General features: G+C 45.3%; 1 protein-coding gene across 1 annotated transcript in view; it reads right to left on the bottom strand.

Moving 5' to 3' along the window:
• The window catches only part of LOC131925140 (carboxyl-terminal PDZ ligand of neuronal nitric oxide synthase protein), a 294,348-nt gene that overhangs the window by 33,012 nt on the left and 246,101 nt on the right, over positions 1–15,235 (bottom strand). The window contains exon 6 of the mRNA XM_059280412.1: positions 5,763–5,904. Coding sequence (XP_059136395.1) covers positions 5,763–5,904 — 142 coding nt within the window. The remainder of the gene's footprint in view (positions 1–5,762; positions 5,905–15,235) is intronic.

Genomic DNA, 15,235 nt, shown 5'->3' with positions numbered 1-15,235 from the left:
ACAGACCTCCAGAGCATCCCCTGCCCCTCCTATCCATTCCCTTGTGCATATGTTCCGGTGCAGAACCCTTGCTACAGTGCTAGCCCCGAGAGCTTACTGTATACCACACCGTGTGGGTTCATTCACCTGCATTCTCTCAGCATCTCAGAGGAGACCTGGCATCCAATATTTGGTTTGCTGGAGATCACTGAGTGGGCAAGGGTAGGGTCAGGATGAAAGTCCAACTACCCTGTGTAGCTAGCCTGCTGCCCTAGTGACCTCTCCACACCGCCTCTTCACTTCCATAACAGCCAACAGTCTGTGCTAAAGGGTCAGCCACCACAGAACCCAGGCATCCGCCAAATGTTACTCTAGAGGTTGCTGTGAAGTTACTTTTAAAATTGCAATTAATATTTAAAGCGACAGACCTCGTGTCAAGGGGATGCAGTCTGTGGGCAGACTCATCTGATCAGACAGAGGTTCAAACAGAACAAAGACTAACCTCCCATGAAGATGAGGGAATTCCACCAGCAGATGGCCCTCAGACTCAAACTCACCCTTCCCCAGGTCTCCAGCCTGCAAATTATTGATTTACCAGGCTTCTAGTCATGTGAAACAATTATTTAAAATGAACCTCCCATTAAACACAGACACTGATAGAGATGGGAAGGCAGAAAGAGATTTCTATGTAGCTGTTCCTAGCTATTTTTAATTGCTGGGCAGAGAAGACTCCTCAGTGAAACTGGGGTGGTCTTCTTGATGATGCAGCTTCCTTTAAGTCACCCATGCTCCTGTGAGGAACCCCAATAAACTCACTGGTTTCCCAAGCCAGACTTGGGTGTAATCATTCTTTGTTGCCAAGGCTCTGTGGGCTGAATAAACATTTGTCCCTGTCTCTGTAGGCAAAGTCACACAACACACACTCACACACACAGTAATACATACACATACACACACACACACACACACACACACACACACACACACGATATGTCATGATGTCATGCACGCTTTCCCCCTCACATTACTCCAAGGCCACATCCACAACTATACCAGCAGGTGCATCCCTCCCTCTTCCCCAGGGATGCCAGTGTGATACAGTATGCCAGCTCAAGCTTGACTGACCTTGAATAGATACAGTTAATAGATCTTTGCCATCTTAAACCATGAAGAAAGCATGCTGGGTATATTAGTTTGCTTTCTCTTGCTGTGACAAACATCATGACCAGAAGTAATTTGGGAAAGATAGGGTTTGTTTGGCTTATACATTGTGGTCACAGTTCATCACTGAGGGAACTCAAGGCAGGAACTCAAGCAGAAGCAGAGACGGGAACCACGGAGGAGTGCTGCTTACTGGCTTGCTCAGCCTGCTTTCTTATATAACCAAAGACCACCTGCCCATTGGTGGCGTTGCCACAGTGGGCTGGGCCTTCCCCCATCAATCATTAATCATGAAAATGCCCCATAGGACAATCAGATATAGGCAGTTCCTCAACTGAAGTTGTCTCTCCCCAGGTGACTCCAGTTTATGTCAAGATGATCAAAACTTACCCACACACTGGGCCTGACACCACCTATGGAAGGCCAATTACATAATTATACTCTCTTTAAAGTATATGGAGAATGTCGAGCAGATGATATCTCATGTATATTAATGTGAATTAAGAACATTGTCTCCACAAAGGTAACAACAGAACAGGCCAGGTGTGGTGGTGCACGCCTCTAACCCTAACACTCAGGAGGCAGAGGCAGGTGGATCTCTTTGAGTTTGAAACCAGCCTGGTCTACATAGCAAGTTCTAGACCAGACAGGGCTACATAAAGAGACCCTGTCTTAATAAAAACTTAAAAAGGTAACAGAACAGAGGGTTAGTGGTGCCCACCATGGCTGGAGGGTGGGTGCTGACTTTTATATTACAGCCAGAAGAGAGTAACTATGCTGGACTCTTCAGTAGCCACCATCTCCATCACGGCCTTCCCGTCAATACGCCGTTCAGCCTTCTGAGCTCACCCTCTGCGGTTACCACCTCTATTAATTCCCCCAGCCCACATGTCATCATCCCTCACCAAAGAGGTGGCTTAAAAGTCACTCCTGTTGAAACCTCTTCTCAATCTCCATGCTCATCTTAGCACAGAGTAAGCATCGTAGAGATGATGGTTGACAGTGACTAATACACATTGTCCTTGGCCGCACTGATGGACTGTTTGTCAGTTTGTGCAACGAGTATTTATTGTGCTAGGAGGTCCCTATGCTCCCAAGGCTCGCAGCCCATTATAGGTAGAGGGCATTCTCTCCTGGTACACAGAGGGCTGAATGTTAATGTCAATGGCATCATCCAGAGTGCTGAGAACCCAGGAGCACAGCAGAAAACAGTGTATTGGAGTTTCTGAAAGGGGAAGGGAAGAGAATGGGAGAGTGGGAGCTAGAAAGCAGGCCTCTCCCAGAATAGAAAAAGGAAGTACAGGATGAGGAGGAAGTCGGCATGAAGGGGACCCACTTGGCAGAGGGCACTGCATCAACCATGGCACAGGAACTACCCAGAGCAGGAAAGGAAGGAGTTTGGGGTACATGGGGGAAAGGAGACTGAAAGCAAAGAATAGGAAGCGATCCCTCCTGGGAACGCCATGGATCCCCCCAGATTCTCCTCCTCAGCATGATAGGAAATCACATCAACTCACTCAGCTGATGGCTGCAGGGGATGGGGGTGGAAAGACAGTGCGCTGTTCCTACTGCAGGAAGACAAGACCTATTTCTTAGTGTTGCCTATAAGAAGGGCCATGGGCAGTTTTCGTCAGTGGGCCAGCCTGAGCCATCCTGATCTCCATGGCCAGTGGCTGAGGAACAGATCCAATAAGCTACTTAGAAATTTCAGCAACCTCCTCAGACAGACTTCTTAGATGACAATGGTCTTCAAATGCTCAGCCTCTGGGCACCATCCTGTATCCAGTCCCTTCTACTCTAGGAGTAAGTGGCTTCACCAGAAACAGTGTCCTCTACTTTCTGGTTAGAATTTTTCTGTGTGTGTGTGTGTGTGTGTGTGTGTGTGTGTGTGTGTGTGTGTACCAGCTGCCAGTGTGAGCGTGGGTTTGAAAGCTCTTGAGATTTTGGCTGCCACTCTCTGCCAGCAAGGTAGCAGGCCATTGGCAAAGAAGTGTTAATAGAGGGTGAGGATACGGCTCAGTCTCTGCAGTGCTTTCAAGACCAGTTTGGTCCCCAGGACCCATGCAGAAAAAAGCCAGACCTGGTGGGTATGCACTTTTAATCCCAGTGTTGGGAAGGGGACAGGGTGATCCCTGGGGCTTGCTGGCCACCATCACAGCCTAGTAGTTGAGTCCTACCTAGCCCAGTGAGAGAACTTGTCTCCACAAAAAAAAAAAAAAAAAAAAAAAAAAAAAAAAAAAAAAAGGTAAATAAAAAGTGAATGGCTCTGGAGGAATGATACCCAAGATCATCCTCTTGCCTCCATACATATATACTAAGTGTGCAAACACACATCCACACATGTATGCACCCACATACCGCCATAGTCACATACACAAAAGGAGTGCCAACAGGCAAGAAATCCATCGCCTCAGCTAGCAGTCTACAGCATCTTACAGTGCAGGACTGAGCAAATGGCTTCTGTTCTCTGAGCAAAGTGGTCAAGCATGGATCTCACAGAGCATCCAGGAGAGGCCAGGATCTGTCCCCAGTGTGCTCTCTATTCGTAGCTACACAGGCCTGTGACCTGTTTGCCAAAGACTACCTGTAACTCTGATCCCTAAGTCTCAGAGCACAGGTGGAAAGGTTTTAAGTTTACATTAGCACCATGGCCCGCTATAAACCACGAGTGGTCCAGGGCACACAGGAAAACACGAAGTTCAAACTGGTGACCATTATTACTAGGCAAGATCACTGTGATGCTTGTGTCAGCCAGAGGCTATCATCAGTTGGCATAAATGAGTGAGCCAAGAAAGAAGCAGGGTGGCTCCCTGTGGTTACACAGAAATGGAACACTAGATGAAATGTCACATGTATACCCACATGTGTATATATAATTATTCCTATGTACTTATAATCAAATATAATTGGTGGGAAGCATAGCCACAGTTCTAGAACTTGATTTTTTAAAAAAATGGACAAAATGTCTTAGATGGCTTTATATCAGTGCACAGATAACTGATTAGTCTTCTTAATCTCAGTGCCAATTAATCCACTATTCATATTTAAAAGTGACTTTATAGCCAAGCATGGTGGTGCACACTTTTAATCATGAGGCAGAAGCAGAAGCAGGCAGATCTCTGTAAGTTTAAGGTGAGCCTGGTCTATTTAGCAAGTCCAGGACAGCCACAGATACATAGTGAGACTCCATTGAGAGAGAGAGGGGGAGAGGGGGAGAGAGAGAGAGAGAGAGAGAGAGAGAGAGAGAGAGAGAGAGAGAGAGGAAAAAACTGTCCCTTTTATAACTCTTTGGTTTTATAACTGATTCTTCACTTACGTAACTATACAGAATGTTCATCATGTCACATGTATGGGTCTATCTTTAGAATACATTCTTAGATACTATGAGCATAATTTAGGAGTCAAACGGCATGTAAAATTTGGAGTTTCATAGGTATTTTCACCTTATTCTCCCCAGGGATCTGCAGTACACTAGCGCATGTGCTCGACTCTGACCTCCTGCTTTGAGATGTTCAGTTACTTTATATCAGCACAGCTCTACCTGGTCCTATATACATAAATATTGACTTAAATATAGAGCTAGTCCTCTGTTACTCACTTTTCCTAGAAATTTTCTACCCTTATCTTAAAATTTTTCACACATTTATGCTCAAACAATAGTAGCTAACATGTATCTATCTAGTGCTTTCTATGTACCAAGCATCAGACTTAGCCTTTTATAATATATTAACTCACGGAATTACGATGTGACTCTGAGGCACACACTATGAGTTATTTTCCCAGAAGTAGACACTTAGGTTGAAGGCTGCGTGGAACTTACCCATGCCTAGAGACAGTGACTGTGCTCTTACAATGCAAACCAAGAGTCTTCCAACCATGTGACAACACTGCTATTTAAATAGAAGATTTATTTTTGTGAATTTTTTAAAACCTTTTTCATTTGTTTTTGAGACAAGGTATATGTAGAATAGGTTGGCCTTGAACTCATAATTTGCCTGCCTCTGCCCCTCTGTTTTCTAACTCTTTGACTTGAAAGATTAATTCATTTGACTTTCAGGATGTCTCATCTGCTGACGTAAATAACTGAACCTTCAGATTTTCCTTTGAGTACTGCTTTAACTATACCCCATACGCTTTTTGCACAGTGTAGTATGTGAGTGCCACAGGCCACCAGAATGTCCGCTTTGCTGTTAGAAATCTGTGCCATGTAAGACAAAGGATTCATATTTATGACGTTTAAGTTTTCCACTCCAGACTATGGTATGTCCTTCCATTTCCTAAACTAAATACGTAATCTATTCTTAAATACTTTATCTTTGTTAAATTGTCCTTTTAATGGGCTTATTTTTTGTAGACAAAATCATGTAGCTGTGATTTCTGACCAGTTGTTATTGGAACATATTAACACTCTCTCTCACACAGGAAGAACAGGTAGGAAGAGTTCAAGTTCAAGGTCAGTCTGGGCTACAAAGCAAGAACTTGCCTCAAAGCTAAAACAAACACAAAGAGAACAAAAGAAAAAAATGTAATCCATGTAATTACAGGATTACTAGAATTAGTTCTTAAGTAACGGCACAGCCCGGCCCACACTGTGTCCTCTCCGTCTGCAGCGTGGCGCCTACCTGGGTCTCCGGAGCCATCGCTGTTCCTCTCGCTCTCCCCGTCCTCCTGGCCGTCTGCGTTCTGCTGGGTGTGCTGCAGGCTCAGCTTGTGGCAGACCTCAAAGGCCTGTCCCACCGTCCGCACGATTCTCATAGCTTGACTCTGGGAAGGAAGACGGAAAAGAAAGAGTGAAGGAGGCAGAGATGCCACAAGGAAGGACACAGCAGAGGGCAGCGTGGCTGAGGATGTGCAAGGTGGTCAGAAACCCAGGCAGCCAGAGAAGGAGAGGTGGAAAAACTCAAGATTTCTCGAGTGCATACCTGCTCTAGAAATAGGACCGATGTCACCACAGTTCTGAGGCAATTGTCAACCGAAGACAGGTGCCAGAGGCAAGTGTTCCAACTCCGGGCTTAGAATTGGACTTGGCCTCATTTGTCCCCTCCAGTATAAAGTAGTTCTGGTCCTTTAGAATCTGCCACCAGCCACTACCAAATGTCCAAAGAGTCCATCAAACTAGGAGGGACTCGGTCATCTTTTTACTTCACATAGCCAGTTTCCTAGGAGCTCCTATGGACCAGCCTCTATGGGGCTGAGAAGGCTGAGAAGCAGCTGAAGACTGGCGTCCACACACCCCCCCCCCCCAGCGGCCAGCAGAAAGGAGAGGCAAGTATTTCCCAGGCTTTCTCTAAGACATTGTATACCCAGACCTGTACACCAAGTGCACACAGTGGAGAGAGTCTCTTCAATAAATGGTATTAGGAAAATTAAATGTTCACATGCAGAAGAGTGACGTTAGACTCCCACCTTATACCATCTATAGAAATGAACTCAAATAGACATTGAAACTGTAAAACTACTAGACGGAAACAGGGATGGAGCTCCAGGGCACTGGTTTGAGCAGTGGCATTTGGGACATTGTGCAGCTCCTGCCTTGCTTTCATTCTGCTATTTAACATCTTCCTTTAGGAGCCCGGTGGGAGAGCTCAGAGGCCTCCAGGATTCCACCACTTAATAAGGAAAGGGAGGGAGGGAAGAGACACATTCCTGGACTATCTTCAGCAACCCAGCGGGCTGAAAGGCAGAGGGTGGGGGGTCCCAGGGCATGGTCTCAAAGGTGTACCACCCGTTACATAACTTGATGATTAATTACCTCTCACCTACTTTCAAGTATTGAAAATGAAAGATATGTAAAATATACAGTCAGAGAGCCGTGCTGAGGCGAGCCAAACATCACTCCATCATCAGCTGTGGGCTGTGTCACTAGACTTAACCTTATGCCCAAGTGGAGCACTAGCCATGTTTCGATGATCTGAGTTTGGGCGTGATTACTACCTAGTAAGACCATGTAGTCCACTGATAGTATTCAAGGCCCCCCAGGTGACATCAGCAGTCAGGTAGAGTTCATCAGCATGAGGTGGATGACATTGCATTACCTCTAATATCTAGTGCTCTGATAGGCCTGGGGGTCCAGCTGAGGTTACACAATGATTCGCTTATACCTCTCATGATGCTGAGATGTGTCTGTATCACCCATACTACATCCGTGAACTCCTTCCCAGTCACAAAGCATGAGAACCTGAACTTTGGAAGGCATGGTGCCTAACACATCAATGACAAACATGCCCCGGCTTTCTACATCCCTCTTTTCTAAAATATAATAATAATAATAATAATAATAATAATAATAATAATAATAAACAATTTGAGAATCTCATATAATATATTTTGATCATATTCACCCAAACTCCTTCCTTTAACTCTTCCCAGATCCATCCTCAACTGTCTATCCCTCCAAATTTCATCCCCACCGCCTCTTTTTTAATAACCCATCAACTATAATTTGTGCCATCCATATACTTCTGTGGGGCCATCCAGTAGAGTGTGGGTGATTTCACCCGGAGCTACACCTTTAAGGAAAGCCGACTGTCCCTCCCCTAGAAACCGTAAGTTGTCCCTCACTCCTCAGAGGTGGGCTCACAAACTCCTCCCACTCTCGACTAGAATACCAACTGCCTTCATCTTGTGCAGGCAACCGCAGCTGCTCTGACTTCACGAGTGTATCTACATCACTTTTGACCATGAGGATGCTCCCTGGTCAAGGCTGGACCAGAAAGCTTCACCCTCAGATAAAAAGAACACGCAGTGATGCAGCCTCAATGATGATCCCATGCTCATCTTCTACTGCTCCCCCCACCCTTTCTGGAAAGAAGATCAGGCTGCCTATGGCTTCTCAATCTTTCACAGCAAAGCTCGTGTACCAGGTCACTGCACGGGTGGCTTTCTTCTGTCCGCCACTGTCCTTCAGATGGAAGATCTGACTCCTCCTCCCCTACTAACTCTGCCCAGCTGAGCAATATAGAAAGACCAAGAGTTTAATTCTGTGACTTCCTTATATAAATGAATCCGGAAATCTCATTCTGAGTAAATATTTTCAAGGAATGGGTCAGTTTTCCCCATCATTCCCAGAGTCAGTTTCCCTCTTTAAAATACAGTCACATAGGGAACAAAGTTCATCCCTGAGTGTGTTTCTGTAAAAATCTCAGATTTTCCTAAGAAAGACATGGTACAAGTTCTATCACCTCTGTAAGCCCCAGGCATGGCCTTCGACTATGGGATTGGACAGGGGCAGAGGAGGATTAATAGAATGATTTTTGGATTTATGTAAGAGGCTGGGGTGGGTGGGAAAGGCCTTTATGGAGGACTCCTTTACCTCTCACATATCTGCAGCTGATGATGGATGGTGGGTACCTTCAGAACTGAGCATTTAAAGACTCTAAATTCTGCCTCAGTCTGGTTTCTATTTTGCCACCTTCAAGAAGAACGAAGGTGTGGGTACATCTAGAGGCTCAGCTGTCTAGAAGCCTACAATGGCTGTATGTATTAATATATGTATGCCATACATTAATGCTTAATGCACACAGCATTTTTACATCTCAGTGCACTTTCTAGAAGCAACAACTGACTCTGAGCTCTATTGATTTCCCTGGAAATGTAGAAAGTGCTGACTTTGGGTTACTGGTTGTGCCTTCCCGCATGTTGGAAGCGGCAAGTTGTCCCCTCAGCCCTCCATGTCCTTCTGTCCTCCTCTTATCACGGTTTCCAAGTTTCTCTAGCTCACTAATAGTGAACCAATAGTGCGTGTCTCTCACCACATCTCATCTACTGCACTGAGGACTGATATGTGAGGAATATATACGCTAGCACCTCCCACAGGGCTCGCATACAGCAGTGCTCAAGAAATGCTTTATTCCAACAAGTGAGGTATCAGATTTCTGTAATCCCAGTGCTTGGGGGAAGAGGCAAGAGGACTGGAGTTCAAAGTCAGTCTGGGCTACATATTGAGACCTTGTCTCAGCTCAGTGGGGATGACCTGAGTTTGATCCCACAGACCTACAATGTGAAAGGAGAGAACTCCCTCAAATTGGCTGATAACCTCCACATGAATATTATGGCACACGCACACATGCATGCATGCACATAAAACTAAATGAATAATACAATAAAAATAAAAACCTTTATTCTGATTCAAAATTCATTGCATGAAAAGGTGGCGCACGCCTTCTTTAATGCCAGCACTTGGGAGGCAGAGGCAGATGGATCTCTGTGAGTTCGAGGCCAGCCTGGGCTACTGAGTGAGTTCCAGGAAAGGCGTAAAACTACACAGAGAAACCCTGTCTCGAAAAACCAAAGGGAAAAAAAAAAGTAATTAAGTCAGGAAAAAAAGATAGATTTTTTTAAATTACAGTGTTCTGCCTGCACATATGCCTGCATGCCAGAAGAGGGCACCAGATCTCATTAAAGATGGTTGTGAGCCACCATGTGGTTGCTGGGAACTGAACTCAGGACCTATGGAAGGGCAGCCAGTGCTCTTAACCTCTGAGCCATCTCTACAGCCCCCAAAAGATAGATCTCGACAGGCTATTTTTTTGTTTTGTTTTGTTTTTGTTCTTTTTTTTTTTAATTAATAGAAGAAACATGAACAATTTAAGAGAATCTCTTTTTCTTTATATATCCTAAGGTCAAAAGGGTGCTAGCCATTGCCTCCCTCACATAGCATCAGAAGAAAACCCTTGGACAAACGCATCTCAGCTCTGAGCTAGTCCAGCAGCTTCTGTGCAGGAAGAAGTTGGTGAACTTCTAGACTTGCACAGTTGATGTCAAATGATTTCATTTCAGCTTCTCTTACCCTCCTTTAAATAAAGGCTGTGTCTCCATCCACAATAAAAGGACACGGCAGCATGGGTGATGAAGTTTGGTGATGTTTCTTGAGGAGGTGACCTGGTGTATATATCACACTAGCCTGTCTGCTCTGCAGTATGACTACATACCCATAAAGGACTGTCCTTTCCATTCACCACTCTGGGGGTCAAAATCAGCGAGGTGGCTCCTAACACTACTCATCAACAGCTATGTTGAGTCCAGATGCTCTTTGACCTTCAGGACTTTGCTTTCAACACTACTGAAAAGTCTTTTTAGAGGACTTTCTAAGAGGACCTTGGACGTAGAGCGATTACTAGAAGGCAGCCAGCAGGGGCTGACTCTCTCACTGCTACTCTCCACACAGTCCCGTGGGTTCCTTTTAACCCCACTTGATGTCCTGGGCAAGAAAACTGGTTCTGTTTGCTGCCCTGAAATGCAGGAGTCATACATGCTGGCACTTCACTGAAGGCCATGTCTGAAGCTAAGAGGGAGAAGTCAATTAAATGGAGCTTTAAAATGAACTCTTTCAGAGGTTTCCATGAAGACCTTAGGTCTCTTGGATCACATGGAAGCAGCTGCCCAGATCTCCTGACATTTGGAAATCAAAGTGAAGGTTTAAAGATTACAGGCATTTATGCACACAGCGGAGCCAGCAAATGGACTATTAGAAGACAGCTTTTTCCAGCTTTCAGAGATCTGGCCACTCTCTGGGATTTGCTAGATTGGGCGGGGGTTGCAGAGCATCATTATACCGCATGATTTTGTACAAATCCAGCTTAGTTTTACGTAATCCCCTGAAAGTGCTGGATGGCACATTGACCAAATCTTCCTGTCTAGAAGCCAATTTCTCTTAGCAGCCCAAAGCATGTGTGGCCTCGTGGTTATCAAGATTAGCTTGGATGGGGCTGCTTTGATGTTTTCAGAGCTGGAAAGGACTATCTAACCTCAGGGTGGCTCTCAGCTGCAGATGGAAAGCAATGGCACTCATTGGAAGTGCCAGTTACAGGCAGTTTTTTTTTTTTGTTTTTTTTTTTGGTTTTTCGAGACAGGGTTTTTCTGTGTAGCTTTGCGCCTTTCCTGGCAGTTTTGTGAAAAGGAAAAGGAAAGGAAGCTACCTCAGAACCATATACCTCTGATTCCTACCACACAGTATTTTCTTAAACCATCTCTCTGTCCTCTTGCTAAAAGCCCTCTCCCAGCCTGGGACACCCCTCACTCTGTACTGAAACCAAATCAAGATGGATACACAGCCATTCTCCTCATTATGCCTATTGTGGACTTCAACATAGTAGGTGTCCATAGTTGATAAACTGCTACAATGAAAATAACACCATTCGCTGTGAGCATGGGCTACTTGCTTAAAAGTAGACAAAGGCTGGGATGTTAGCTTTAGGAAGACAGACATCAGATGTTGGTTCCTGTACTTGATTGGTCCGCAGAAGAATCATTTATAGCACCATTTCATCTTAGTCTAATAAGCCTGTTTGTTGCTGGTTGGCTATATACACTGGGGGATCTTTTCAGTGCTGTATACATGGAAAACATGGTTTGATCCATCAGATCCTGAAGTTGACCTGATAATTGCTGCCACTCTACTGAATTTCACTACCCTGGACGAAGCTCTCTCTCTCTCCTTTACACCTTGTGGAGATGATTAAAGAACCATCAGATGAGCAAGGGAAGCAGAGAACAAGGGCATGAGGTGCACAAGAGATGGAGAGGAGATGGAGCTGCCAATGATGAGAAACAGGAGGCAGAGTGGGGGTTCACTGTGTCAAGAGACTTTGCTGTTGGCCTGCCCTCCTGCTCCTCTGCTCTGTGGTACCCACCTCTCCATCTTCTGGGCACTGGGGATTTGTCTTCCAAGTACTTCTGAGTTCTAGGGAATTGACTTCCATAAAGTCAGTTGTGCAATGACTTTTATAATTCTCACCTGCCACAGCAATAAAGTACGGTGCCTTTATGTTGAGCAACTGCCTCAGAATCTCAACGAAAATAGAACTGAACGTCATGTTTCTTTAATGTGCCGGTTAAAGGTATCTCAGAAAGGAGCCAGGGAGATAGCTCAGTTGGGAAAGTGTTTGCCACATACGCATGGAGGCCTGAGTGTGATTCTCAGAATATACAAATACACACACACACACACACACACACACACACACACACACACGGCAGGAGAGGGAGGGAGACAGAGTGTGAGCATGGGGTATGGTGGCTCCAGTTTATAATTAACCCCAGCACTAGGGAGATGGAGACAGGTGTATTCCTGGGGCTTGCTGGCCAGCCATCCCAGCCCAATGAACAAATTCCAGGCCAATGAAGAGACTCTGTTTCAAAAAACAAGCTGGACGGCACCTGAGAAATGACATCAAGGCTGACCTCTGGCCTCTGCATGAACACAAACATCCACAATTCGTGCAAAATAAAATAAAGGTACCTTTAGCTTGGTGTTGTCGAGAGACTACAGGCTGAAGTGTTTATGTGTGGACATATATATACAAGGTATATGATGAAATGATGGGTGGGTCAGGTTTTGTCCACTATGTTATTGATGCCTTGATTATATAATTTGATAGAGGGCCTTCCTTGGACAATGAATCATTGCCCAGTATAGAAAGTTTGTCAAAGTGGGTCTGACTTTCAACACTGACAGGAAATTATGGTTATAATCTGTCAGTAAGCAGCTGGGGAACAAGGGACAAGTTGACTTACCTTTCCAAGTGTTACTAGACACTTGCCATTTTTCCCAACATTTTATTTTTATTTTATATGCATTGGTGTTTTTCCTGCATGTATATCTGTATACAAGTGTTAGAGCCTCTGGAACTAGAGTTGCAGACACTTGTGAAATACCATGTAGGTGCTGGGAATTGAACCCAGGTCCTCTGGAAGTCAGTGCTCTTAACCACCTAGTCATCTCTCCACGCCAACATTTGTCATTCTTTAGCACATGACTGTCATCCTCCTTCCAAATCTACTGTAAACTCTAAAGGGCAGTTCAGCTATACAGCTGTGGCCCCCAGTGTGCTGGCAAGAAGAAGCAACGTCTCCTTACCCAAGCCAACTGAACTGGGATCGCAGGAAGAAGATGATGTCACGGAGTTGACTTCACGGCTGGTAGAACTCCCTGCATCTCCTGCTAACCACTAGCAACGCCTGAGGTAATTCACTAATAGGCACAGCCATGTGCACCAGGCACCGAGTGCATCCTCCTGGGGCTGTTAAAAAAAATGCCAGGAGGGTGACATCCACACCACAGGGCAGGCGGAGAGGCCAGGCAAGGGGCTGTTCAAGAGAAGAACACTCTCGCAAACGATACTATCTTTATTTCCCAGAAGGAGGGAAGCACAGGAAATGCCAAGTTACCAGGAAGTCTTCATCAATGGCTTCCACTATTTCCTAGGGTTAGCGGTCACAGCCCCGGACTGGCAAGTAGGAAGCCTACCTAGTTCTAATCTCAGTGGCATTGTCCATTCAGGGTGTGACCAGGGAGAATTAACTATCCTGGGCTCTTTCTTTTGCCAATTATAAAGTGGGGACAAGGCTCTGTTAACCATTTGAGGACACTATGGGGGGACACCTATGTCACAGTGAGATGGGGCAGAGTTAAGAAGTTCTTTATAATCAAGTTGTGATTACAGTAAAAGCCACTACAAGTTAAAATCCCCAAGATGAGAACCACATAGATCATTCATGTGACTAGAGGAAGAGCCAGAGGTACAGACTAATCGTGTTGGAAGCAAGGGGTAGGGATTCCTTCTAACAGGGAGACTCAGATGCCCAGCCAGTATTCTCAATAAGCAGAAGAGATGACACATTTTCTATAGTAAAGACGACACTGCATTAGAGGCCCGTCATGAGAAACATGTCACCAGCACACAGAGAGACATGGTGTGATGTGGAACCATGTAACTAAATCTTAGGCACAGCAAGGCTTTTCTATCTGTGATCAATCTGAGAACTCAGGAGAGTATTGCGTCTGCTGGCTTCCCATCAACAGGTCTCTAACGTGACTCTAATGGTTCACAAACATCCTTGCAAGACACAATTCCTTAGGATCTGTGGTCCTTTCTCCCCATCTCTTAAATCTGCCTATGATTTGCCAATTAAAACTCCTTCCCAAGCTATTATCTCCTGAAATCACAAGTGCTTTGTAAGAAAGTTAAACACTTATTTGGAGGCCAACCAGGATGGCGTGCAAAACCTCCCAGACACACTCCCCACCCCTCCCAAATTGGGTTTCCTTTGCTTAACAATTCGTTGCTCTTTCCTGGCTTGGAAATTGGTCCCCCTGTCTGGAGTTCAGCAGCAACAGAGCTCACAGTCCAGGCAGTCTGGAAATAACTCTCCAAGCTGCATGGCTTCAGGCCAGCATAGGGCCTGAGAACCAACCCCACAAAGAGCTACAGATGCAGTAGGTAAGGGCAAAAGGGGTTCAGAAACAGCAGAGCCAGAGAATGAGAAGTAGCTCTGGGAGCTAGGAGGTGTGAAAAAGAAAAAACAGGGATGATTGGAAGCAGAGAACGTGTCCCTGGTCAGTAGGAACTCCATTTGGTACCTAACTCCAAGATCTAGATTCTAGGTGAAGGTCATTCTCAGACTCTGGTTTGGCAGCAGGACACCCAGTCTGCCTGTGCCACCAGCCCAGATCCCCTAAAGAACCCAGAATCTCCTTTATCTGTGCTTCTTGCTCAAAATCCTTTAGTTCTGTGTGTTTCCTTGGTGCTAGCCACTGCCCTTCTAGGGGAACCTGACAAGTCACTTAGGCTGAGTCTCCACTTCCTGATCTCTGAAAACGAGGATAAAAAGGGTTCATTTTTACATTATTCTTTACATATGCATGACAAAATGAGATAAACAATTGAAGCACTGATAAATGACTGGGTGTTGTTTATTCACATCTCTAAGTTGTACACAGTCTATGTACAAGACTGCAATCACTGCACATGGAAGAACTCAACACAAAGGCAGGTGGTTCACTCCTGGGTGTCAGGCCAGAGAACACTGCAGACAGTCCAGTTGATACCCATCAGGGACACTCTGGGTTCCTTTCCTCTCCTCCTCAGAGCCTTTCACTCTGCTAGTCCCTAAACCCATACGTCCCAGTGACTAGGGCTTTTTTTCCTCTTCTTTTTCCTACTCAAGTTCCCATAAGTTCTAATACACAGCCTAATATGGCCTCACATCACCTGCCCTTTCAACTGTTACATAGACATTAAGTCTGGCAACTCATCCACCTTCTCATCAAAGAAGTTACTGCTTGCTTCCTACTGCTACACTTCTTTGCAGTTCT

This window comes from Peromyscus eremicus, chromosome 15 (assembly GCF_949786415.1).
Source record: "Peromyscus eremicus chromosome 15, PerEre_H2_v1, whole genome shotgun sequence".
In the NCBI taxonomy this organism is placed as follows: domain Eukaryota; kingdom Metazoa; phylum Chordata; class Mammalia; order Rodentia; family Cricetidae; genus Peromyscus; species Peromyscus eremicus.
This window is presented reverse-complemented; position numbering and strand designations above follow the sequence as displayed.